The sequence below is a fragment of the Salvelinus fontinalis genome, unplaced genomic scaffold (genome assembly GCF_029448725.1).
Source record: "Salvelinus fontinalis isolate EN_2023a unplaced genomic scaffold, ASM2944872v1 scaffold_0021, whole genome shotgun sequence".
NCBI classification, from domain to species: Eukaryota; Metazoa; Chordata; class Actinopteri; order Salmoniformes; family Salmonidae; genus Salvelinus; species Salvelinus fontinalis.
Genome location: NW_026600230.1, coordinates 254,484 through 280,600, shown reverse-complemented (window position 1 = coordinate 280,600; position 26,117 = coordinate 254,484). Strand labels below are relative to the sequence as shown.

Below are 26,117 nucleotides of genomic sequence, written 5' to 3'. Positions count from 1 at the left end.
TTTCAAATCAAAATCACATTTTATTTGTCACATGCGCTGAATACATGTGAAATGCTTATTTACAAGCCATTAACCAACAATGCAATTTTAAGAAAAATAAGTGTTTCACGAAAGTATTTACTAAAATGAACTGAAGTTAAAAAAAAAAATAATAATAATAATTTTCACAATGTTATAAAAATAAATATCTTTCTAACATTCAATTAAATCAACTGTGATAATTCAAGTATATGAAGACGCTATAAATAAACACCAGTCAGTAAAGCAGAGATTTTACAGAAGCTAAGTGTCTTAGTTGGCCATAGGACTCTGGTAGTGCACTATGTAGGGAACAGGGCTCTGGTCTAAAGTAGTGCACTATATAATCCTAGACTATCTATGTGAGGTCACTGTACATTCCTTTAATGTATATACCTTCATAATCCTAGACTATCTACGTGCAAAGAAATATCCATTGTGTTAAATGTCAAAGAAACTCTTGTTTAAATATGAAACACTACTAGACACCATTCACATTTGTGATAGATTCCTGGAGAACCTCCCATAAGAGAATGTTGTGATAGATTCCTGGAGAACCTCCCATAAGAGAATGTTGTGATAGATTCCTGGAGAACCTCCCATAAGAGAATGCTGTGACAGATTCCTGGAGAACCTCCCATAAGAGAATGCTGTGACAGATTCCTGGAGAACCTCCCATAAGAGAATGCTGTGACAGATTCCTGGAGAACCTTCCATAAGAGAATGCTGTGACAGATTACTGAAGAACCTTCCATAAGAGAATGCTGTGACAGATTCCTGGAGAACCTGCCATAAGAGAATGTTGTGACAGATTCCTGGAGAACCTTCCATAAGAGAATGTTGAATACGTACTTCATACAGTGTAGATCATTTCCAGATCAAATACCATCCGCATTTCATATGGAGAATGACATTTTGTAGCTTTTCTATGTGATTCACATGTTAGAGTGGGGAGGGGTTATATCCACACTACATATGCACCCTAAATAGCACCCTAAATAGCATCCTAAATGGCAAGCTAACCTATATCTATCATAGACCTTTGTATCCAATCAATATCCTCCTGGACATCAACGTTGTCCTCCATCCCTCATTAGGGACGTCTTTCTGTGGAAGGATCAATGATCGCTGTCTTTCTGATGATATATTAATAACCCTTGTGTTTCTATTGATCGTTGACTTGACAGCCAGCAACATTCTATATGGGCACGGAGGCAGTCACCAGATGTCCTCTATGAAGTCTGGTCACCAGGGAGTGTTGTGATGTCCTCTATGAAGTCTGGTCACCAGGGAGTGTTGTGATGTCCTCTATGAAGTCTGGTCACCAGGGAGTGTTGTGATGTCCTCTATGAAGTCTGGTCACCAGGGAGTGTTGTGATGTCCTCTATGAAGTCTGGTCACCAGGGAGTGTTGTGATGTCCTCTATGTAGTCTGGTCACCAGGGAGTGTTGTGATGTCCTCTATGTAGTCTGGTCACCAGGGAGTGTTGTGATGTCCTCTATGTAGTCTGGTCACCAGGGAGTGTTGTGATGTCCTCTATGTAGTCTGGTCACCAGGGAGTGTTGTGACGTCCTCTATGTAGTCTGGTCACCAGGGAGTGTTCTGATGTCCTCTATGAAGTCTGGTCACCAGGGAGTGTTGTGATGTCCTCTATGTAGTCTGGTCACCAGGGAGTGTTGTGATATCCTCTATGTAGTCTGGTCACCAGGGAGTGTTGTGATGTCCTCTATGTAGTCTGGTCACCAGGGAGTGTTGTGATGTCCTCTATGTAGTCTGGTCACCAGGGAGTGTTGTGATGTCCTCTATGAAGTCTGGTCACCAGGGAGTGTTGTGATGTCTGGTCACCAGGGAGTGTTGTGATGTCCTCTATGTAGTCTGGTCACCAGGGAGTGTTGTGATGTCCTCTATGAAGTCTGGTCACCAGGGAGTGTTGTGATGTCCTCTATGTAGTCTGGTCACCAGGGAGTGTTGTGATGTCCTCTATGAAGTCTGGTCACCAGGGAGTGTTGTGATGTCCTCTATGAAGTCTGGTCACCAGGGAGTGTTGTGACGTCCTCTATGTAGTCTGGTCACCAGGGAGTGTTGTGATGTCCTCTATGAAGTCTGGTCACCAGGGAGTGTTGTGATGTCCTCTATGAAGTCTGGTCACCAGGGAGTGTTGTGATGTCCTCTATGAAGTCTGGTCACCAGGGAGTGTTGTGATGTCCTCTATGTAGTCTGGTCACCAGGGAGTGTTGTGATGTCCTCTATGTAGTCTGGTCACCAGGGAGTGTTGTGATGTCTGGTCACCAGGGAGTGTTGTGATGTCCTCTATGTAGTCTGGTCACCAGGGAGTGTTGTGATGTCCTCTATGTAGTCTGGTCACCAGGGAGTGTTGTGATGTCCTCTATGAAGTCTGGTCACCAGGGAGTGTTGTGATGTCCTCTATGAAGTCTGGTCACCAGGGAGTGTTGTGATGTCCTCTATGAAGTCTGGTCACCAGGGAGTGTTGTGATGTCCTCTATGAAGTCTGGTCACCAGGGAGTGTTGTGATGTCCTCTATGTAGTCTGGTCACCAGGGAGTGTTGTGATGTCCTCTATGTAGTCTGGTCACCAGGGAGTGTTGTGATGTCTGGTCACCAGGGAGTGTTGTGATGTCCTCTATGTAGTCTGGTCACCAGGGAGTGTTGTGATGTCCTCTATGTAGTCTGGTCACCAGGGAGTGTTGTGATGTCCTCTATGAAGTCTGGTCACCAGGGAGTGTTGTGATGTCCTCTATGAAGTCTGGTCACCAGGGAGTGTTGTGATGTCCTCTATGTAGTCTGGTCACCAGGGAGTGTTGTGATGTCCTCTATGTAGTCTGGTCACCAGGGAGTGTTGTGATGTCCTCTATGTAGTCTGGTCACCAGGGAGTGTTGTGATGTCCTCTATGAAGTCTGGTCACCAGGGAGTGTTGTGATGTCCTCTATGAAGTCTGGTCACCAGGGAGTGTTGTGATGTCCTCTATGAAGTCTGGTCACCAGGGAGTGTTGTGATGTCCTCTATGTAGTCTGGTCACCAGGGAGTGTTGTGATGTCCTCTATGTAGTCTGGTCACCAGGGAGTGTTGTGATGTCCTCTATGTAGTCTGGTCACCAGGGAGTGTTGTGATGTCTGGTCACCAGGGAGTGTTGTGATGTCCTCTATGTAGTCTGGTCACCAGGGAGTGTTGTGATGTCCTCTATGAAGTCTGGTCACCAGGGAGTGTTGTGATGTCCTCTATGTAGTCTGGTCACCAGGGAGTGTTGTGATGTCCTCTATGTAGTCTGGTCACCAGGGAGTGTTGTGATGTCCTCTATGTAGTCTGGTCACCAGGGAGTGTTGTGATGTCTGGTCACCAGGGAGTGTTGTGATGTCCTCTATGTAGTCTGGTCACCAGGGAGTGTTGTGATGTCCTCTATGAAGTCTGGTCACCAGGGAGTGTTGTGATGTCCTCTATGAAGTCTGGTCACCAGGGAGTGTTGTGATGTCCTCTATGAAGTCTGGTCACCAGGGAGTGTTGTGATGTCCTCTATGAAGTCTGGTCACCAGGGAGTGTTGTGATGTCCTCTATGAAGTCTGGTCACCAGGGAGTGTTGTGATGTCCTCTATGTAGTCTGGTCACCAGGGAGTGTTGTGATGTCCTCTATGAAGTCTGGTCACCAGGGAGTGTTGTGATGTCCTCTATGTAGTCTGGTCACCAGGGAGTGTTGTGATGTCCTCTATGTAGTCTGGTCACCAGGGAGTGTTGTGATGTCCTCTATGTAGTCTGGTCACCAGGGAGTGTTGTGATGTCCTCTATGAAGTCTGGTCACCAGGGAGTGTTGTGATGTCCTCTATGAAGTCTGGTCACCAGGGAGTGTTGTGATGTCCTCTATGAAGTCTGGTCACCAGGGAGTGTTGTGATGTCCTCTATGTAGTCTGGTCACCAGGGAGTGTTCTGATTCCCAGCTGCCATGTGGGAGGTGTGGCAGGGCTGGCTGCCATGTGGGAGGTGTGGCTGGGCTGGCTGCCATGTGGGAGGTGTGGCTGGGCTGGTTGCCATGTGGGAGGTGTGGCTGGGCTGGCTGCCATGTGGGAGGTGTGGCTGGGCTGGCTGCCATGTGGGAGGTGTGGCTGGGCTGGCTGCCATGTGGAAGGTGTGGCTGGGCTGGCTGCCATGTGGGAGGTGTGGCTGGGCTGGCTGCCATGTGGGAGGTGTGGCTGGGCTGGCTGCTTGGTGTAGGATGATATAGTCCCTGATCATGTAATCTACACAGTCCTCTGATTGGCCCTTCCTGCAGGCAACAATAGCAGAAGTGTTATTATAAAAACCGACAGAAAGTAGTTGACAGGCTTTCACCAGTTTGTCCATTTCATTGTTCAAAGTATTTGATCTTGTGTGGTCCTAACTTTCAAGATAGAAGAACTTGAAATGGGGAAAAAAGGAAAAGTAGCAGGATAACGGCCATTGTCTCAATAAACCATTCAGCTGCATGCAGTCATGTGCTGCTAAGCTAGGCCAGAGAAGAGTAGTTACCAGAGTCAGTACAGCTCACATAGAGGAACGTTCTCCCTTTCAGAGTTCTGAATGATCCACTCTATAGCGTCCCAACCCTACAGAGATAATAACACAGAGAGGGAGGGACAGAGAAGAGCTTAGATAGAGCATCCCAGCCCTATAGAAATAGTAGAGGGACAGAGAAGATCTTAGAGCATCCCAACCCTATAGAGATAGTAGAGGGACAGAGAAGATCTTAGATATAGCATCCCAACCCTATAGAGACAGTAGAGTGACAGAGAAGATCTTAGATAGAGCATCCCAACCCTATAGAGATAGTAGAGGGACAGAGAAGAGCTTAGATATAGCATCCCAACCCTACATAGATAATAACACACAGAGGGAGGGACAGAGAAGATCTTAGATATAGCATCCCAACCCTATAGAGATAGTAGAGGGACAGAGAAGAGCTTAGATATAGCATCCCAACCCTATAGAGATAGTAGAGGGACAGAGAAGATCTTAGATATAGAGATAGTAGAGGGACAGAGAAGATCTTAGATATAGCATCCCAACCCTATAGAGATAGTAGAGGGACAGAGAAGATCTTAGATATAGCATCCCAACCCTCTAGAGATAATAACACACAGAGGGACGGACAGAGAAGATCTTAGATATAGCATCCCAACCCAATAGAGATAGTAGAGGGACAGAGAAGAGCTTAGATATAGCATCCCAACCCTATAGAGATAGTAGAGGGACAGAGAAGATCTTAGATAGAGCATCCCAACCCAATAGAGATAGTAGAGGCACAGAGAAGAGCTTAGATATAGCATCCCAACCCAATAGAGATAGTAGAGGGACAGAGAAGAGCTTAGATAGAGCATCCCAACCCTATAGAGATAGTAGAGGGACAGAGAAGATCTTAGATAGAGCATCCCAACCCTATAGAGATAGTAGAGGGACAGAGAAGATCTTAGATATAGCATCCCAACCCTATAGAGATAGAGGGACAGAGAAGATCTTAGAGCATCCCAACCCTATAGAGATAGTAGAGGGACAGAGAAGATCTTAGATATAGCATCCCAACCCTATAGAGATAGTAGAGGGACAGAGAAGATCTTAGATAGAGCATCCCAACCCTATAGAGATAGTAGAGGGACATCGAAGATCTTAGATATAGCATCCCAACCCTATAGAGATAGTAGAGGGACAGAGAATATCTTAGATAGAGCATCCCAACCCTATAGAGATAGTAGAGGGACAGAGAAGATCTTAGATATAGCATCACAACCCTATAGAGATAGTAGAGGGACAGAGAAGAGCTTAGATAGAGCATGCCAACCCTATAGAGATAATAACACACAGAGGGAGGGACAGAGAATATCTTAGATAGAGCATCCCAACCCTATAGAGATAGCAGAGGGACAGAGAAGATCTTAGATATAGCATCCCAACCCTATAGAGATAGTAGAGGGACAGAGAAGAGCTTAGATAGAGCATCCCAACCCTCTAGAGATAATAACACACAGAGGGACGGACAGAGAAGATCTTAAATATAGCATCCCAACCCAATAGAGATAGTAGAGGGACAGAGAAGAGCTTAGATATAGCATCCCAACCCAATAGAGATAGTAGAGGGACAGAGAAGATCTTAGATAGAGCATCCCAACCCTATAGAGATAGTAGAGGGACAGAGAAGAGCTTAGATATAGCATCCCAACCCAATAGAGATAGTAGAGGGACAGAGAAGAGCTTAGATAGAGCATCCCAACCCTACAGAGATAATAACACACAGAGGGAGGGACAGAGAAGAGCTTATATATAGCATCCCAGCACTATAGAGATAGTAGATGGACAGAGAAGAGCTTAGATAGAGCATCCCAACCCTATAGAGATAGTAGAGGGACAGAGAAGATCTTAGATAGAGCATCCCAACCCTATAGAGATAGTAGAGGGACAGAGAAGATCTTAGATAGAGCATCCCAACCCTATAGAGATAGTAGGGGGACAGAGAAGATCTTAGATATAGCATCCCAACCCTATAGAGATAGTAGAGGGACAGAGAAGACCTTAGATATAGCATCCCAACCCTATAGAGATAGTAGAGGGACAGAGAAGAGCTTAGATATAGTATCCCAACACTATAGAGATAGTAGAAGGACAGAGAATGTCTTAGATATAGCATCCCAACCCTATAGAGATAGCAGAGGGACAGAGAAGATCTTAGATATAGCATCCCAACTCTATAGAGATAGTAGAGGGACAGAGAAGATCTTAGATATAGCATCCCAACCCTATAGAGATAGTAGAGGGACAGAGAAGATCTTAGATAGAGCATCCCAACCCTATAGAGAAAGTAGAGGGACAGAGAAGATCTTAGATATAGCATCCCAACCCTATAGAGATAGCAGAGGGACAGAGAAGATCTTAGATATAGCATCCCAATTCTATAGAGATAGTAGAGGGACAGAGAAGATCTTAGATATAGCATCCCAACCCTATAGAGATAGTAGAGGCACAGAGAAGATCTTAGATATAGAGATAGTAGAGGGACAGAGAAGATCTTAGATAGAGGATCCCAACCCTATAGAGATAGTAGAGGGACAGAGAAGATCTTAGATATAGCATCCCAACCCTATAGAGATAGAGGGACAGAGAAGATCTTAGAGCATCCCAACCCTATAGAGATAGTAGAGGGACAGAGAAGATCTTAGATATAGCATCCCAACCCTATAGAGATAGTAGAGGGACAGAGAAGATCTTAGATAGATCATCCCAACCCTATAGAGATAGTAGAGGGACATCGAAGATCTTAGATATAGCATCCCAACCCTATAGAGATAGTAGAGGGACAGAGAAGATCTTAGATAGAGCATCCCAACCCTATAGAGATAGTAGAGGGACAGAGAAGATCTTAGATATAGCATCCCAACCCTATAGAGATAGTAGAGGGACAGAGAAGATCTTAGATAGAGCATCCCAACCCTATAGAGATAGTAGAGGGACAGAGAAGATCTTAGATATAGCATCCCAACCCTATAGAGAAAGTTGAGGGACAGAGAAGATCTTAGATATAGCATCCCAGCCCTATAGAGATAGTAGAGGGACAGAGAAGAGCTTAGATAGAGCATCCCAACCCTATAGAGATAGTAGAGGGACAGAGAAGATCTTAGATATAGCATCCCAACCCTATAGAGATAGTAGAGGGACAGAGAAGATCTTAGATATAGCATCCCAACCCTATAGAGATAGTAGAGGGACAGAGAAGATCTCAGATATAGCATCCCAACCTTATAGAGATAGTAGAGGGACAGAGAAGATCTTAGATATAGCATCCCAACCCTACAGAGATAATAACACACAGAGGGAGGGACAGAGAAGATCTTAGATATAGCATCCCAACCCTATAGAGATAGTAGAGGGACAGAGAAGATCTTAGATATAGCATCCCAACCCTACAGAGATAATAACACACAGAGGGAGGGACAGAGAAGATCTTAGATATAGCATCCCAACCCTATAGAGATAGTAGAGGGACAGAGAAGAGCTTAGATATAGCATCCCAACCCTATAGAGATAGTAGAGGGACAGAGAAGATCTTAGATATAGCATCCCAACCCTATAGAGATAGTAGAGGGACAGAGAAGATCTCAGATATAGCATCCCAACCCTATAGAGATAGTTGAGGGACAGAGAAGATCTTAGATATAGCATCCCAACCCTATAGAGATAGTAGAGGGACAGAGAAGATCTTAGATATAGCATCCCAACCCTATAGAGATAATAACACACAGAGGGAGGGACAGAGAAGATCTTAGATATAGCATCCCAACCCTATAGAGATAGTAGAGGGACAGAGAAGAGCTTAGATATAGCATCCCAACCCTATAGAGATAGTAGAGGGACAGAGAAGATCTTAGATATAGCATCCCAACCCTATAGAGATAATAACACACAGAGGGAGGGACAGAGAAGATCTTCGATATAGCATCCCAACCCTATAGAGATAGTAGAGGGACAGAGAAGATCTTAGATATAGCATCCCAACTCTTAGCTTCTGACTTATTTCAGAGAAGACATAGGCGAAGTCAGCCACACAGAGACGTTTAATGAGAGTTTGGTCCGTGGACCGTCTCTCTTCACAGTCAGGAAAGCATAAAGGAAACGCTGCATGCTGGGACACGCTCCGGGATTGTTACATCAGTATCGCTTAGGTAGATTCTGTAGAGTAACATTTCACAACAGCACCTTTCTGGCGTTAGCTGACATTCTGCGGGCCATCATTCCCTCCAGGTAACTGCTCAAACTGACTCCTTTTACTGTGATGATAGCCTCCTGGGTCAGAACAGTACTGAGAGGGACAGAGGAGGGGTGGAGGGGGGGAACAAGATAGTTAGAACAGCACTGAGAGGGACAGAGGAGGGGTGGAGGGGGGGAACAAGATAGTTAGAACAGCACTGAGAGGGACAGAGGAGGGGTGGAGGGGGGGAACAAGATAGTTAGAACAGCACTGAGAGGGACAGAGGAGGGGTGGAGGGGGGGAACAAGATAGTTAGAACAGCACTGAGAGGGACAGAGGAGGGGGTGGAGGGGGGAACAAGATAGTTAGAACAGCACTGAGAGGGACAGAGGAGGGGGGGAGGGGGGGAACAAGATAGTTAGAACAGCACTGAGAGGGACAGAGGAGGGGGGGGGGACAAGATAGTTAGAACAGCACTGAGAGGGACAGAGGAGGGGGGGAACAAGATAGTTAGAACAGCACTGAGAGGGACAGAGGAGGGGTGGAGGGGGGGAACAAGATAGTTAGAACAGCACTGAGAGGGACAGAGGAGGGGTGGGGGGGGGAACAAGATAGTTAGAACAGCACTGAGAGGGACAGAGGAGGGGTGGAGGGGGGGAACAAGATAGTTAGAACAGCACTGAGAGGGACAGAGGAGGGGTGGAGGGGGGGAACAAGATAGTTAGAACAGCACTGAGAGGGACAGAGGGGGGGTGGAGGGGGGGAACAAGATAGTTAGAACAGCACTGAGAGGGACAGAGGAGGGGTGGAGGGGGGGAACAAGATAGTTAGAACAGCACTGAGAGGGACAGAGGAGGGGTGGAGGGGGGGAACAAGATAGTTAGAACAGCACTGAGAGGGACAGAGGAGGGGTGGAGGGGGGGAACAAGATAGTTAGAACAGCACTGAGAGGGACAGAGGAGGGGTGGAGGGGGGAACAAGATAGTTAGAACAGCACTGAGAGGGACAGAGGAGGGGGGGAGGGGGGAACAAGATAGTTAGAACAGCACTGAGAGGGACAGAGGAGGGGTGGAGGGGGGAACAAGATAGTTAGAACAGCACTGAGAGGGACAGAGGAGGGGGGGGGAACAAGATAGTTAGAACAGCACTGAGAGGGACAGAGGAGGGGGGGAGGGGGGGAAAAAGATAGTTAGAACAGCACTGAGAGGGACAGAGGAGGGGTGGAGGGGGGGAACAAGATAGTTAGAACAGCACTGAGAGGGACAGAGGAGGGGGGGAACAAGATAGTTAGAACAGCACAGAGGGACAGAGGAGGGGTGGAGGGGGGGAACAAGATAGTTAGAACAGCACTGAGAGGGACAGAGGAGGGGTGGAGGGGGGGAACAAGATAGTTAGAACAGCACTGAGAGGGACAGAGGAGGGGTGGAGGGGGGGAACAAGATAGTTAGAACATCACTGAGAGGAACAGAGGAGGGGTGGAGGGGGGAACAAGATAGTTAGAACAGCACTGAGAGGGACAGAGGAGGGGTGGAGGGGGGGAACAAGATAGTTAGAACAGCACAGAGGGACAGAGGAGGGGTGGAGGGGGGGACAAGATAGTTAGAACAGCACTGAGAGGGACAGAGGAGAGGTGGAGGGGGGGAACAAGATAGTTAGAACAGCACTGAGAGGGACAGAGGAGGGGTGGAGGGGGGGGCAAGATAGTTAGGTTGCTGTACAAGTTAAGATTAATTTGTAAATGAAGTGGAATCATGCTAGGTTGTAATGTATTATCACGCTAGGTTGTAATGCATTATCATGCTAGGTTGTAATGTATTATCACGCTAGGTTGTAATGTATTATCACGCTAGGTTGTAATGCATTATCATGCTAGGTTGTAAGGTATTATCATGCTAGGTTGTAATGTATTATCATGCTAGGTTGTAATGTATTATCATGCTAGGTTGTAATGTATTATCACGCTAGGTTGTAATGTATTATCATGCTAGGTTGTAATGTGTTATCATGCTAGGTTGTAATGTAGTAATGTATTATCACGCTAGGTTGTAATGTATTATCACGCTAGGTTGTAATGTGTTATCACGCTAGGTTGTAATGTATTATCATGCTAGGTTGTAATGTATTATCATGCTAGGTTGTAATGTGTTATCATGCTAGGTTGTAATGTAGTAATGTATTATCACGCTAGGTTGTAATGTATTATCATGCTAGGTTGTAATGTAGTAATGTATTATCATGCTAGGTTGTAATGTATTATCATGCTAGGTTGTAATGTATTATCATGGTAGGTTGTAATGTATTATCACGCTAGGTTGTAATGTAGTAAGGTATTATCATGCTAGGTTGTAATGTAGTAAGGTATTATCATGCTAGGTTGTAATGTAGTAATGTGTTATCATGCTAGGTTGTAATGTATTATCATGCTAGGTTGTAATGTATTATCACGCTAGGTTGTAATGTATTATCATGCTAGGTTGTAATGTATTATCATGCTAGGTTGTAATGTATTATCACGCTAGGTTGTAATGTATTATCACGCTAGGTTGTAATGTGTTATCACGCTAGGTTGTAATGTATTATCATGCTAGCTTGTAATGTATTATCATGCTAGGTTGTAATGTATTATCATGCTAGGTTGTAATGTGTTATCACGCTAGGTTGTAATGTGTTATCACGCTAGGTTGTAATGTAGTAATGTATTATCACGCTAGGTTGTAATGTATTATCATGCTAGGTTGTAATGTAGTAATGTATTATCACGCTAGGTTGTAATGTATTATCATGCTAGGTTGTAATGTATTATCATGCTAGGTTGTAATGTGTTATCACGCTAGGTTGTAATGTGTTATCACGCTAGGTTGTAATGTAGTAATGTATTATCACGCTAGGTTGTAATGTATTATCATGCTAGGTTGTAATGTAGTAATGTATTATCACGCTAGGTTGTAATGTGTTATCACGCTAGGTTGTAATGTAGTAATGTATTATCACGCTAGGTTGTAATGTATTATCATGCTAGGTTGTAATGTATTATCATGCTAGGTTGTAATGTAGTAATGTATTATCATGCTAGGTTGTAATGTAGTAATGTATTATCATGCTAGGTTGTAATGTATTATCATGCTAGGTTGTAATGTGTTATCACGCTAGGTTGTAAGGTATTATCATGCTAGGTTGTAAGGTATTATCATGCTAGGTTGTAAGGTATTATCATGCTAGGTTGTAATGTATTATCATGCTAGGTTGTAATGTATTATCATGCTAGGTTGTAATGTATTATCACGCTAGGTTGTAATGTATTATCACGCTAGGTTGTAATGTGTTATCATGCTAGGTTGTAAGGTATTATCACGCTAGGTTGTAAGGTATTATCATGCTAGGTTGTAAGGTATTATCACGCTAGGTTGTAAGGTATTATCACGCTAGGTTGTAAGGTATTATCATGCTAGGTTGTAATGTAGTAAGGTATTATCATGCTAGGTTGTAAGGTATTATCATGCTAGGTTGTAATGTAGTAAGGTATTATCATGCTAGGTTGCTAAGGTATTATCATGCTAGGTTGTAAGGTATTATCATGCTAGGTTGTAAGGTATTATCATGCTAGGTTGTAAGGTATTATCATGCTAGGTTGTAATGTAGGTTGTAATGTATTATCATGCTAGGTTGTAATGTATTATCATGCTAGGTTGTAATGTATTATCACGCTAGGTTGTAATGTATTATCACGCTAGGTTGTAATGTATTATCACGCTAGGTTGTAATGTATTATCACGCTAGGTTGTAATGTATTATCACGCTAGGTTGTAATGTATTATCACGCTAGGTTGTAATGTATTATCACGCTAGGTTGTAATGTATTATCATGATAGGTTGTAATGTATTATCATGATAGGTTGTAATGTATTATCATGATAGGTTGTAATGTAGTAATGTGTTATCATGCTAGGTTGTAATGTATTATCACGCTAGGTTGTAATGTATTATCACGCTAGGTTGTAATGTGTTATCATGCTAGGTTGTAAGGTATTATCACGCTAGGTTGTAATGTAGTAAGGTATTATCATGCTAGGTTGTAAGGTATTATCACGCTAGGTTGTAATGTAGTAAGGTATTATCATGCTAGGTTGTAAGGTATTATCATGCTAGGTTGTAATGTAGTAAGGTATTATCATGCTAGGTTGCTAAGGTATTATCACGCTAGGTTGTAATGTAGTAAGGTATTATCATGCTAGGTTGTAAGGTATTATCATGCTAGGTTGTAATGTAGTAAGGTATTATCATGCTAGGTTGCTAAGGTATTACCATGCTAGGTTGTAAGGTATTATCATGCTAGGTTGTAAGGTATTATCATGCTAGGTTGTAAGGTATTATCATGCTAGGTTGTAAGGTATTATCATGCTAGGTTGTAATGTAGGTTGTAATGTATTATCATGCTAGGTTGTAATGTATTATCATGCTAGGTTGTAATGTATTATCACGCTAGGTTGTAATGTATTATCACGCTAGGTTGTAATGTATTATCACGCTAGGTTGTAATGTATTATCACGCTAGGTTGTAATGTATTATCACGCTAGGTTGTAATGTATTATCATGATAGGTTGTAATGTATTATCATGATAGGTTGTAATGTATTATCACGCTAGGTTGTAATGTATTATCATGATAGGTTGTAATGTATTATCACGCTAGGTTGTAATGTGTTATCATGCTAGGTTGTAATGTATTATCACGCTAGGTTGTAATGTATTATCATGCTAGGTTGTAATGTATTATCACGCTAGGTTGTAATGTATTATCATGCTAGGTTGTAATGTAGTAATGTATTATCATGCTAGGTTGTAATGTATTATCATGCTAGGTTGTAATGTAGTAATGTATTATCACGCTAGGTTGTCATGTGTTATCACGCTAGGTTGTAATGTATTATCATGGTAGGTTGTAATGTATTATCATGGTAGGTTGTAATGTAGTTATGTATTATCATGGTAGGTTGTAATGTATTATCATGCTAGGTTGTAATGTATTATCATGCTAGGTTGTAATGTATTATCATGGTAGGTTGTAATATGTTATCACGCTAGGTTGTAATGTATTATCATGCTAGGTTGTAATGTAGTAATGTATTATCATGCTAGGTTGTAATGTATTATCATGCTAGGTTGTAATGTAGTAATGTATTATCATGCTAGGTTGTAATGTATTATCATGCTAGGTTGTAATGTAGTAATGTATTATCACGCTAGGTTGTAATGTATTATCATGCTAGGCTGTAATGTATTATCACGCTAGGTTGTAATGTATTATCATGCTAGATTGTAATGTATTATCATGCTAGGTTGTTATGTGTTATCACGCTAGGTTGTAATGTGTTATCATGCTAGGTTGTAATGTATTATCACGCTAGGTTGTAATGTATTATCACGCTAGGTTGTAATGTATTATCACGCTAGGTTGTAATGTATTATCATGCTAGGTTGTAATGTATTATCATGCTAGGTTGTAATGTATTATCATGCTAGGTTGTAATGTATTATCATGCTAGGTTGTAATGTATTATCACGCTAGGTTGTAATGTATTATCATGCTAGGTTGTAATGTAGGTTGTAATGTGTTATCATGCTAGGCTGTAATGTATTATCATGCTAGGCTGTAATGTATTATCATGCTAGGTTGTAATGTAGGTTGTAATGTGTTATCATGCTAGGCTGTAATGTGTTAGCATGCTAGGTTGTAATGTGTTAGCATGCTAGGATGTAATGTGTTATCATGCTAGGTTGTAATGTATTAGCATGCTAGGCTGTAATGTATTATCACGCTAGGTTGTAATGTAGGTTGTAATGTGTTATCATGCTAGGCTGTAATGTATTATCATGCTAGGCTGTAATGTATTATCATGCTAGGTTGTAATGTAGGTTGTAATGTGTTATCATGCTAGGCTGTAATGTATTATCATGCTAGGTTGTAATGTATTATCATGCTAGGTTGTAATGTAGGTTGTAATGTGTTATCATGCTAGGTTGTAATGTGTTATCATGCTAGGTTGTAATGTAGGTTGTAATGTGTTATCATGCTAGGTTGTAATGTGTTATCATGCTAGGTTGTAATGTAGGTTGTAATGTATTAGCATGCTAGGTTGTAATGTATTAGCATGCTAGGTTGTAATGTGTTAGCATGCTAGGTTGGGTCTTTGCTTCTACTTACACCTCTGGGTTGTCTGGATGAGGTCTGTAAACCAGTCTTTCATCCACCGACACCAGATTGGTTAGAGTTATCTGCGGGACGAAGAAGAAGACAATAGTTTGTATGAAACGTTCATGAAGATACCACCGACAACAGAAACCTGATTTATACAAGAGAAGGGACCGCTTTCCACTCACATTTGTTGAATAAAGCTCCATCTTTTTCTCCTCAGGATCTACGATGGAGTGCTCCTTGACGTACGTCCGGGTATGACCGGTCCCCAAGATCTACCAGAGAAACATTCAGGTCAGTCTATATATACACACACTATCGTTCAAAAGTTTGGAGTCACTTAGAAATGTCCTCAATTTTTTTGTTCATTACAATAACGTAAATTGATCAGAAATACAGTGTAGACATTGTTAATGTTGAAAATGACTATTGTAGCTGGAAACGGCTGATTTTTAATGGAATATCTACATAGGCGTACAGAGGCCCATTATCAGCAACCATCACTCCTGTGTTCCAATGGCACGTTGTGTTAGCTAATCCAAGTTGATCATTTTAAAGGCTGAAAACTGTTGAAAACTGTTGTTTTGATTAAAGAAACAATAAAACTGGCCTTCTTTAGACTAGTTGAGTATCTGGAGCATCAGCATTTGTGGGTTCGATTACAGGCTCAAAATGTCCATAAACAAAGACCTTTCTTCTGAAACTCGGCCTTCTATTCTTGTTCTGAGAAATGAAGGCTATTCCATGCGAGAAATTGCCAAGAAACTGAAGATCTCGTACAACCCTGTGTACTACTCCCTTCACAGAACAGCGCAAACTGGCTCTAACCAGAATAGAAAGAGGAGTGGGAGGCCCCGGTGCACAACTGAGCAAGAGGACAAGTACATTAGAGTGTCTAGTTTGAGAAACAGACGCCTCACAAGTCCTCAACCAGGCAGCTTCATTAAATAGTACCCGCAAAACACCAGTGTCAACGTCAACAGTGAAGAGGCATCTCCGGGATGCTGGCCTTCTAGACAGAGTTGCAAAGAAAAAGCCATATCTCAGACTGGCCAATAAAAATAAAAGATTAAGAAAGATGGGCAAAAGAACACAGACACTGAACAGATGAAGATTAGAAAAAAGTGTTATGGACAGACGAATCTAAGTGTGAGGTGTTCGAATCACAAAGAAGAACATTTGTGAGACGCAGAAAAAATGAAAAGATGCTGGAGGAGTGCTTGATGCCATCTGTCAAGTGTGGTGGAGGCAATGTGATGGTCTGGGGGTGCTTTGGTGGTGGTAAAGTGGGAGATTTGTACAGGGCAAATGGGATCTTAAAGAAGGAAGGCTATCACTCCATTTTGCAACGCCATGCCATACCCTGTGGATGGCGCTTAATTGAAGCCGATTTCCTCCTTCAACAGGACAACAGCTCCAAACTATGCAAGAACTATTTAGGGAAGAAGCAGTCAGCTGGTATTCTATCTATAATGGAGTGGCCAGCACAGTCACCTGATCTCAACCCTATTCGAGCTTTTGTGGGAGCATCTTGACCGTATGGTACGTCAGAAGTGCCCATCAAGCCAATCCAACTTGTGGGAGGTGCTTCATGAAGCATGGGGGTGACATCTCTTCAGATTACCTCAACAAACTGACAACTAGAATACCAAAGGTCTACCAAGGCCATAATTGCTGCAAATGAAGGATTCTTTGACGAAATAAATTATTATTTCAATTAAACATAATTATTTATAACCTTGTCAACATCTTGACTATATTTCCTATTCATTTTGCAACTCATTTCATGTATATTTTTCATGGAAAACAAGGACATTTCTAAGTGACCCCAAACTTCTGAACGGTAGTGTATATACATATACATACTCAGAGGTACAACCCCCCCGTTCACAGAAATGGTACGCTCCTACAGACAGTGAGTCATGTGACCGTGGCTTGCTATATAAAAACAGGCAGACAGGCATCGAGGCATTCAGTTACTGTTTGATTGAACGTTCGAACGGGGCAAAACGAGGGACCTAAACGACTTTGAGCGTGGGATGATCGTCGGCGCCGGGCCCGCCGGGCATCCTGGGCTTTTCACGCACGACAATGTTTCAGGGGTTTTACCGAGAACAGAGAGACTAATAGAAAAACATCCAGTCAGGGGCAGTGCTGTGGGTGAAAACAGCTCGTTGATGAGAGGTCGAAGGAAAATGGCAAGAATGGTGCAAGCTAACAAGCTAACAAGCTAACAAGCTAACATGCTAACATGCTAACAAGCTAACAGGCAAATAACGACGCAGTACAACAGTGGAGGGCAGAACGGCATCTCAGAACGCACAAGTCGTCGGGTTCTTGTCACGGATGGACTACGGCAGCCGACGACCACCCTGGGTTCCACTGCTATCAGCTAAAAACCAAGAAGAAGAGGCTCCAGCGGTCACGCCATCATCAACACGGGACAACCGAGGAGTGGAAAAACATCACCTGGTCCGACCAATCCCGGGTTCCTGTTGCGTCATGTTGATGACAGAGTCAGGATTTAGCGTAAGCAGCATGAGTCCATGGTCCCATCCTGCCTGGTGTCAACGGTACAGGCTGGTGTCAACGGTACAGGCTCAACGGTACAGGCTGGTGTCAACGGTACAGGCTCGTGGTATAATGGTGCCTGGTGTCAACGGTACAGGCTGGTGGTGTAATGGTGCCTGGTGTCAACGGTACAGGCTGGTGGTGTAATGGTGCCTGGTGTCAACGGTACAGGCTGGTGGTGTAATGGTGCATGGTGTCAACGGTACAGGCTGGTGGTGTAATGGTGTCTGGTGTCAACGGTACAGGCTGGTGGTGTAATGGTGCCTGGTGTCAACGGTACAGGCTGGTGGTGTAATGGTGCCAACGGTACAGGCTGGTGGTATAATGGTGCCTGGTGTCAACGGTACAGGCTGGTGGTGTAATGGTGCCTGGTGTCAACGGTACAGGCCGGTGGTGTAATGGTGCCTGGTGTCAACGGTACAGGCCGGTGGTGTAATGGTGCCTGGTATCAACGGTACAGGCCGGTGGTGTAATGGTGCCCGGTGTCAACGGTACAGGCCGGTGGTGTAATGGTGCCCGGTGTCAACGGTACAGGCCGGTGGTGTAATGGTGCCTGGTGTCAACGGTACAGGCCGGTGGTGTAATGGTGCCTGGTGTCAACGGTACAGGCTGGTGGTGTAATGGTGCCTGGTGTCAACGGTACAGGCTGGTGGTGTAATGGTGCCTGGTGTCAACGGTACAGGCTGGTGGTGTAATGGTGCCTGGTGTCAACGGTACAGGCCGGTGGTGTAATGGTGCCGGTGGTGTCAACGGTACAGGCTGGTGGTGTAATGGTGTCTGGTGTCAACGGTACAGGCTGGTGGTGTAATGGTGCCGGTGGTGTCAACGGTACAGGCTGGTGGTGTAATGGTGTCTGGTGTCAACGGTATAGGCTGGTGGTGTAATGGTGTCAACGGTACAGGCTGGTGGTGAAATGGTGTCTTGTGTCAACGGTACAGGCTGGTGGTGTAATGGTGCCTGGTGTCAACGGTACAGGCCGGTGGTGTAATGGTGCCTGGTGTCAACGGTACAGGCTGGTGGTGTAATGATGCCTGGTGTCAACGGTACAGGCCGGTGGTGTAATGGTGCCTGGTGTCAACGGTACAGGCTGGTGGTGTAATGGTGCCTGGTGTCAACGGTACAGGCTGGTGGTGTAATGGTGCCTGGTGTCAACGGTACAGGCTGGTGGTGTAATGGTGCCTGGTGTCAACGGTACAGGCTGGTGGTGTAATGGTGCCTGGTGTCAACGGTACAGGCTGGTGGTGTAATGGTGCCTGGTGTCAACGGTACAGGCCGGTGGTGTAATGGTGCCTGGTGTCAACGGTACAGGCCGGTGGTGTAATGGTGCCTGGTGTCAACGGTACAGGCCGGAGGTATAATGGTGCCTGGTGTCAACGGTACAGGCCGGTGGTGTAATGGTGCCTGGTGTCAACGGTACAGGCTTGTGGTGTAATGGTGCCTGGTGTCAACGGTACAGGCTGGTGGTGTAATGGTGCCTGGTGTCAACGGTACAGGCTGGTGGTGTAATGGTGCCTGGTGTCAACGGTATAGGCCGGTGGTGTAATGGTGCCTGGTGACAACGGTACAGGCTGGTGGTGTAATGGTGCCTGGTGTCAACGGTACAGGCCGGTGGTGTAATGGTGTCTGGTGGTGTAATGGTGCCTGGTGTCAACGGTACAGGCTGGTGGTGTAATGGTGTCTGGTGTCAACGGTACAGGCCGGTGGTGTAATGGTGTCAGGTGTCAACGGTACAGGCTGGTGGTGTAATGGTGCCTGGTGTCAACGGTACAGGCTGGTGGTATAATGCTGTGGGGAATGTTTTCCTCACAAGTCTTCAACTGGCAGCGTCATTAAATAGTACCCGCAAAACACCAGTCTCAACGTCAACAGTGAAGAGGCGACTCCGGGATGCTGGCCTTCTAGGCAGAGTTCCAAAGAAAAAGCCATATCTCAGACTGGCCAATAAAAGTAAAAGATTCAGATGTGCAAAAGAACACAGACACTGAAGAGAGGATGATTGGGGGAAAAAAGTGTTATGGACAGACGGATCTAAGTTTGAGGTGTTCGAATCACAAAGAAGAACATTCATGAGACGCAGAAAAAATGTAAGATGCTGGAGAAGTGTTTTCCTGGCACACGTTAGGTCCCTTGATACTAATTGAACAACGTTTCAACATTTCGGACAGCTTGTAGAATCCACGCCCTGAAGAATTCAGGCTGTTCTGGAGGCAAAGGGAGGTTCGACCAGGTACTAGATGGGTGTACCTAATAAACTGTCCGGTGAGTCTAACAAGACTAGAAATAGGGTTAGAAGAGGCACCACACAAGACTGTGGTTGTGCACTGAGCCGAAGCCCAGGTATTAGCTTGGAGAGCTAACCCAAGTGTCCAGGTCTAAGAACAACCTCTGTTTCATTGGCTAGGACTGACAGACTGTACCACCAGACTAGGAGAGAGAAAGGACTGACAGACTGTACCACCAGACTAGGAGAGAGAAAGGGCTGACAGACTGTACCACCAGACTAGGAGAGAGAGAAAGGACTGACAGACTGTACCACCAGACTAGGAGAGAGAGAAAGGACTGACAGACTGTACACACACACACAGAGAGAGAGAGAGAGAGAGAGAGAGAGAGAGAGAGAGAGAGAGAGAGAGAGAGAGAGAGAGAGAGAGAGAATATTACTGACCGCTCGTACGATGCCGGGCAGGCCCCACTCGGTGCTGAGGAGTCTGTGGCTGTGGAGCCGTCCATCAGTGTCCAGGTTCCTGTCCAACACATCCACTCCCACCACGTTAGGGTTCATGGGGTTAGGGTACTTCCTCATCGCCGCCTTGATCACCGTCTCCCACGGGTAGCTACAGTCAGAAAATAAGAGAGACAGAGAGAGGAGGACTGTTAGGGTTCATGTGGTTAGGGTATTTCCTCATCGCTGCCTTGATCACTGTCTCTAAGTACAGGAAAATCAGTCAGGTCACTAAACATGGTAATATGGCCCTTTGACACACCAGGTTAAACATTGTGAATATGGCCCAGTTACTAAAGCATTTACAGAATAACAGCCAGGTTACTGAACAAGATAAAATGGTCATGCAATATCATAATCATTAGACCTGTAGTTATCTTCAAAATGTGTTGTTTCAATCATTTATGCCATTTATTCAAATGCTATTATCCAAAGCAACTGGCAGTCATGCTGACAGACTGAGAGAGAGAGGAGTAGCTTACTGACCGCTCGTACGATGCCGAACAGGCCCCACCATGTTACACATGGATGGGTCCCGGGAATCAAACCCATTATCCTGGCTTTCTACGTGCCATGTGCTACCAACCGAGCTAGACAGGACCACCTTGTGGTTCAATTAGGTTTGGTGTGAGAGCATATTGGGGGATTTTGAATTAACTATCCCTTTAAATCGTAAACGCTTGGCCACTACCCCTTTAATCATAAACGTTTGGCCACTATCCCTTTAATCATAAACGTTTGGCCACTATCCCTTTAATCATAAACGTTTGGCCACTATCCCTTTAATCATAAACGTTTGGCCACTATCCCTTTAATCATAAACGTTTGGCCACTATCCCTTTAATCATAAACGTTTGGCCACTATGCCTTTAATCATAAACGTTTGGCCACTATGCCTTTAATCATAAACGTTTGGCCACTATGCCTTTAATCATAAACGTTTGGCCACTATGCCTTTAATCATAAACGTTTGGCCACTATGCCTTTAATCATAAACGTTTGGCCACTATGCCTTTAATCATAAACGTTTGGCCACTATGCCTTTAATCATAAACGTTTGGCCACTATCCCTTTAATCATAAACGTTTGGCTACCCGTTTCACACAACTGACACATTGTAGAACAACATAAAAGACACGTTCAAACCTTTGTGTGACAGTGATACTTTGTAAAACTGGTACCGAAAATCTCCCCCCTGATAGAATCCCCCCCCCCCCCTTCTAATGTCCTTCATTTTGTGGCTAGATTCAAATACTTTCTGCGGCACACATCAGAGTCAAATACTTTCTATAGAACAAAGTTCACGTCAGGATAGGCAACCGAAATTAATAATTAAATGTATGTGTGTGTGTTATATTAAACATAGAGGAGGGAGTACAATGTTGGCAAGCAATAAACATTTCAGAACAACTATGGCTGAATTATTATCCTTACACTTTCAAAAATACCGGGTTCAAATTCTGTCAGGGGGAGAATTTAAAAATACCGTGTATTTTCGGCACAACACCGGGACCTCACCGGGACCTCACCGGGACCACATGCTCAATGGGAGAGGGAACAATGTCGGATCGCATCGCTGCTCTGCGCTCATTTCGACAAGCCTCTAATGTAGACTAACATTTGGAACGATAAAGATTCAAATAATTAAAATAAAAGACAACGGTTGTACAAGCAAGCAACACTGCATTTAACGGTAACGGTAAGCTAGCCTATCTATATGCTCGGTTTAGAGACTCTTGGCCTACTAACCTGAAAACATGTTCTGTACTCCAGATCTTCATGTTTCCGTTTTCTCTGACCTTCTCCTTAAAGGAGAATGTTCGATATATCCGTTCGTTACCGGCCCCTTTGCTACGGGGACATATCTTCAGTGCCTATCATTGTATGGTGGATCCGGTCCATAGACAACAAGTAGAAACGATCATCACAAATAAAGGGACTTCTTGTCGTTTCGTTACGACTCAACTAGGCCGGTACGTAAAGGCTATAAAACACTGAGGAAAATATCCACGTACACCGTTCATAGCGCATACAGATCAAGGATGGGGAAAATCCTCAGGTAGCCTATGATGTACAGCCAAGATCACAACGGAGAGGTCGGTTACATATTCCCGGTCTCCACTACTGCTGCATTCGACTACAGGTCTACGCATGCGCACCATCAAACCGTGTCTGTCATCAGTCCAACGAGTAGCACCGGAGAACCGTTTCCAGCTGCAGTGAAAAGGGTTGCAGTCATTATGTTGCCTGTATAACGGATTTCTCTTTTCGGCCGTTATGTTAACTAGTCTTATATAGGAACATAACCGCGGATATATATAAAAATATATATTAGAGTTTTGGGTAGCCGAAACTGTGGAACTATTAAGATTGCATGACCTTGTACTGAGTGTCACAATATAAGGACCGTGTATAGCCCTATCTGTCGACACGGTAAGAGAACAAGAATCTTCATTCTCATCAAATAATAGTGCGCAGAGTTTCGCTATATTTGACTTATTTTACTGGATACAATTAGCTAGCTTGCTCGTTTTCCTTTATTTTATGGTTCGAATTATAGGATTGGGAAATGGTCCATGTATGATCAATGAATAGCACATTGCCGTGTTATCACAGTGTCGTGGAGGGCCACAATGCTAATCATCTATGTTGCCTATTCTACCCTACTCAAATATCCAGACATATATTTTTTGTAATATGCCTATATTTTAATTGGTCATAATGCATTATTCCCATCAGATTAAATACGGCTTGGTTGCTGGTCAGAAGGAGGGGGGGGGGCAGCGTCATATTTAGGCTACCGTTCAGAGATCATTAAATCACACGGTGTTATCCACGCGCTCTAGGCCAATATACTATATTATTACTACTCTGTTCGCGCACTCTGCAAAGACCTGGTTGGATATAAAACATGTCGGAATGTAACATCTAATTGTAGTTTTGAAGGAAATAGCATAGGACTACAGATTGGATGCCGGTTAGCGACGGTGCGGACAGTCAGACCCACGAGTCAAAAAGCGGTGTCAGCCAGGTATTTGTGCGTCGCTAGAATAGAGGACCATTCGTCTATCACGTCACGGAGCAGAACAGTGCAGCAGCAGAATCGCCGCCCCCATCCTCTCTCTCCCCACGGTCTGTCAGGAACGGATAGATATTGATGGAAGTCTATTTGTTTACTTTAACAGCAGAATGTGCGGAAGGACTGTAGATACATCGTTGAACTTGTGCAGAGAAATGTTGCTGGATAAGAATAGCCGAAATGAAATGGCTTAATAATTGACCGAATGAAGCCCAGAGTTATTCCAAGAAGCTCTACGCCTCCTATTTCATCCCAGTAATACTGTAGAAGCTGTCAGAGAGAGGATGACCTCCTCAACAGATGGGGGGGGGGGGGGGGGGGGGGGGCTACGTGGTAGTGTTCAGTGATAGCTGGATGATGTTAAAACACCCGAGGATGTTTTACTGAGCTCTTCTGCTGTCTTCTCCGTGTGTCTTTCTGCCAGGGGAACTCCGATACTGGCCTGCAAAGATGGAGCTCACCACACATCTGATAAATGATACCATTAATTTATATAAATGGGCCCTTACCATCGCAGGTAATCCTCACACTCCCGTGTGTGTGTGTGTGTGTGTGTGTGTGTGTGTGTGTGTGTGTGTGTGTGTGTGTGTGTGTGTGTGTGTGTGTGTGTGTGTGTGTGTGTGTGTGTGTGTGTGTGTGTGTGTGTGTGTGTGTGTGTGTGTGTGTGTGTGTGTGTGTGTGTGTGTGTGTGTGTGTGTTTGTGTGTGTGTGTGTGTGTGTTTATTAGAGAGAGGTTTAATCTTGATCTTTGTTTGCGAGAATCTCAGAATACAAGTCTCTTTCTCTTTCTACACTGAACAAAAATATGAACGCAACATGCCACAATTTCAACCATTTTACTGAGTTACAGTTCATAGAAGGAGATCAGTCCCACCCAGGCCCAGGCCCAGCCAATCAGAATGAGTTATCCTCCAGAAAAGGGCTTTATTACAGACAGAAATACCCCCCCACCCCCCAGACGATCCCGCAGGTGAAGAAGACGGATGTGGAGGTCCTGGGCTGCCGTGGTTACACACTTGGTCTGCGGTTGTGAGGCCAATTGGACGTACTGCCAAATTTAAAAAAAACAACGTTGGAGGCGGCTTATGGTAGAGAAATGAACATTCAATTATCTGGAAACAGCTCTGGTGGATGTTCCTGTAGTCAGCATGCCAATTGCACACTCCCTCAAAGCTTGACACGTCTGTGGCATTGTGTTGGGTGACAAAACTGCCCATTTTAGAGTGGCCTTTTATTGTCCCCCAGCACAAGGTGCACCTGTGTAATGATCATGCTGTTTAATCGGCTTCTTGATATGCAACACCTGTCAGGTGGCTCGATTATCTTGGCAAAGTAGAAATGCTCACTACCAGGGATGGGTACAAATTTGTGCACAACATTTGAGATAAATACGTATTTTTGTGCGTGTATGGAACATTTTGGGGATTTTTATTTTTTATTTCAACTCATGAAACATGGAACCTACACTTTACATGTTTGCGTTTCTATTTTTGTTCAGTGTAGAGGAAGAAATGTCAGATGTTTATATTACTCACCTTTTATCATGGCGATAATACTGAGTATATTGTACTGTCCCCCAGACAAACGAGTGGAGAAATGGCCCCTGATGGACAACCCCCTCCCAACGCTGGCCATCAGTTCATCCTACCTGCTGTTCCTGTGGCTGGGGCCCAAGTACATGCAGAACAGAGAACCCTTCCAGCTCAAGAAGACACTCATCCTCTACAACTTCAGCATGGTCGTCTTCAACTTCTTCATCTGCAAAGAGGTGGGGGACGTTTAAACTTTTATTTAAATCTCATCTCATCACATCCAGATACCAAATATTGTGTGTTTGCTGGTCTGGCCAGTTTCTCGATTTAATCTGTCACAAGAGACTGGAGACTAACTTAAATCAACTTTCATTGTCCTCCAAGAGTTGTTGAATATTATATACAGTGGGGCAAAAAAGTATTTAGTCAGCCACCAATTGTGCAAGTTCTCCCACTTAAAAAGATGAGAGATGCCTGTAATCACATTGTAAGATTTTTAATGAATTTATTTGCAAATTATGGTGGAAAATAAGTATTTGGTCACCTACAAACAAGCAAGATTTCTGTCTCTCACAGACCTGTAACTTCTTCTTTAAGAGGCTCCTCTGTCCTCCACTCGTTACCTGTATTAATGGCACCTGTTTGAACTTGTTATCAGTATAAAAGACACCTGTCCACAACCTCAAACAGTCACACTCCAAACTCCACTATGGTCAAGACCAAAGAGCTGTCAAAGGACACCAGAAACAAAAGTGTAGACCTGCACCAGGCTGGGAAGACTGAATCTGCAATAGGTAAGCAGCTTGGTTTGAAGAAATCAACTGTGGGAGCAATTATTAGGAAATGGAAGACATACAAGACCACTGATAATCTCCCTCGATCTGGGGCTCCACGCAAGATCTCACCCCGTGGGGTCAAAATGATCATAAGAACGGTGAGCAAAAATCCCAGAACCACACAGGGGGACCTAGTGAATGACCTGCAGAGAGCTGGGACCAAAGTAACGAAGCCTACCATCAGTAACAGACTACGCCGCCAGGGACTCAAATCCTGCAGTGCCAGACGTGTCCCCCTGCTTAAGCCAGTACATGTCCAGGCCCGTCTGAAGTTTGCTAGAGAGCATTTGGATGATCCAGAAGAAGATTGGGAGAATGTCATATGGTCAGATGAAACCAAAATATAACTTTTTGGTAAAAACTCAACTCGTCGTGTTTGGAGGACAAAGAATGCTGAGTTGCATCCAAAGAACACCATACCTACTGTGAAGCATGGGGGTGGAAACA

General features: G+C 44.2%; 2 protein-coding genes across 4 annotated transcripts; one reads left to right on the top strand and one right to left on the bottom strand.

The window, feature by feature from the left end:
• prelid3a (PRELI domain containing 3A) lies at positions 1-22,058 on the bottom strand. The gene is made up of 7 exons (XM_055910604.1): positions 21,973-22,058; positions 20,167-20,335; positions 15,116-15,205; positions 14,940-15,010; positions 8,746-8,848; positions 4,534-4,610; positions 1-4,291 (listed from the first exon to the last, which is right to left on the bottom strand). The coding sequence occupies exons 1-6, from the start codon at positions 22,002-22,004 to the stop codon at positions 4,539-4,541; spliced, it is 537 nt and encodes a 178-aa protein (XP_055766579.1). The 5' UTR covers positions 22,005-22,058; the 3' UTR covers positions 1-4,291; positions 4,534-4,538.
• On the top strand, positions 21,722-25,246 carry LOC129842178 (elongation of very long chain fatty acids protein 4-like). Of its 3 annotated transcripts, none has more exons than XM_055910608.1 (3): positions 21,722-21,922; positions 23,727-23,819; positions 24,883-25,246. In XM_055910608.1, the coding sequence occupies exons 2-3, from the start codon at positions 23,753-23,755 to the stop codon at positions 25,083-25,085; spliced, it is 270 nt and encodes an 89-aa protein (XP_055766583.1). In that variant the 5' UTR covers positions 21,722-21,922; positions 23,727-23,752; the 3' UTR covers positions 25,086-25,246. The 3 variants fall into 3 exon arrangements, with proteins under 3 accessions (XP_055766583.1, XP_055766581.1, XP_055766580.1); XM_055910606.1 differs by lacking the exon at positions 21,722-21,922 and adding an exon at positions 22,106-22,196 and having other exon boundaries at positions 24,883-25,245; XM_055910605.1 differs by lacking the exon at positions 21,722-21,922 and adding an exon at positions 22,450-22,656 and having other exon boundaries at positions 24,883-25,237.
• Positions 25,247-26,117: the final 871 nt, after the last annotated feature.

What these genes read in the sequence shown, in the direction of transcription:
- prelid3a (XM_055910604.1), bottom strand. Translation starts at nt 22,004, where the DNA reads ATGAAGATCTGGAGTACAGAACATGTTTTCAG. An exon ending in TGGAGCTTTATTCAACAAAT is followed by an intron (nt 15,011 to 15,115) that starts GTGAGTGGAAAG and finishes TTCGTCCCGCAG; the next exon opens with ATAACTCTAACCAATCTGGT. An exon ending in CATCCAGACAACCCAGAGGT is followed by an intron (nt 8,849 to 14,939) that starts GTAAGTAGAAGC and finishes TGTCCCTCTCAG; the next exon opens with TACTGTTCTGACCCAGGAGG.
- LOC129842178 (XM_055910608.1), top strand. Translation starts at nt 23,753, where the DNA reads ATGGAGCTCACCACACATCTGATAAATGATACCATTAATTTATATAAA. An exon ending in ATGGGCCCTTACCATCGCAG is followed by an intron (nt 23,820 to 24,882) that starts GTAATCCTCACA and finishes ACTGTCCCCCAG; the next exon opens with ACAAACGAGTGGAGAAATGG.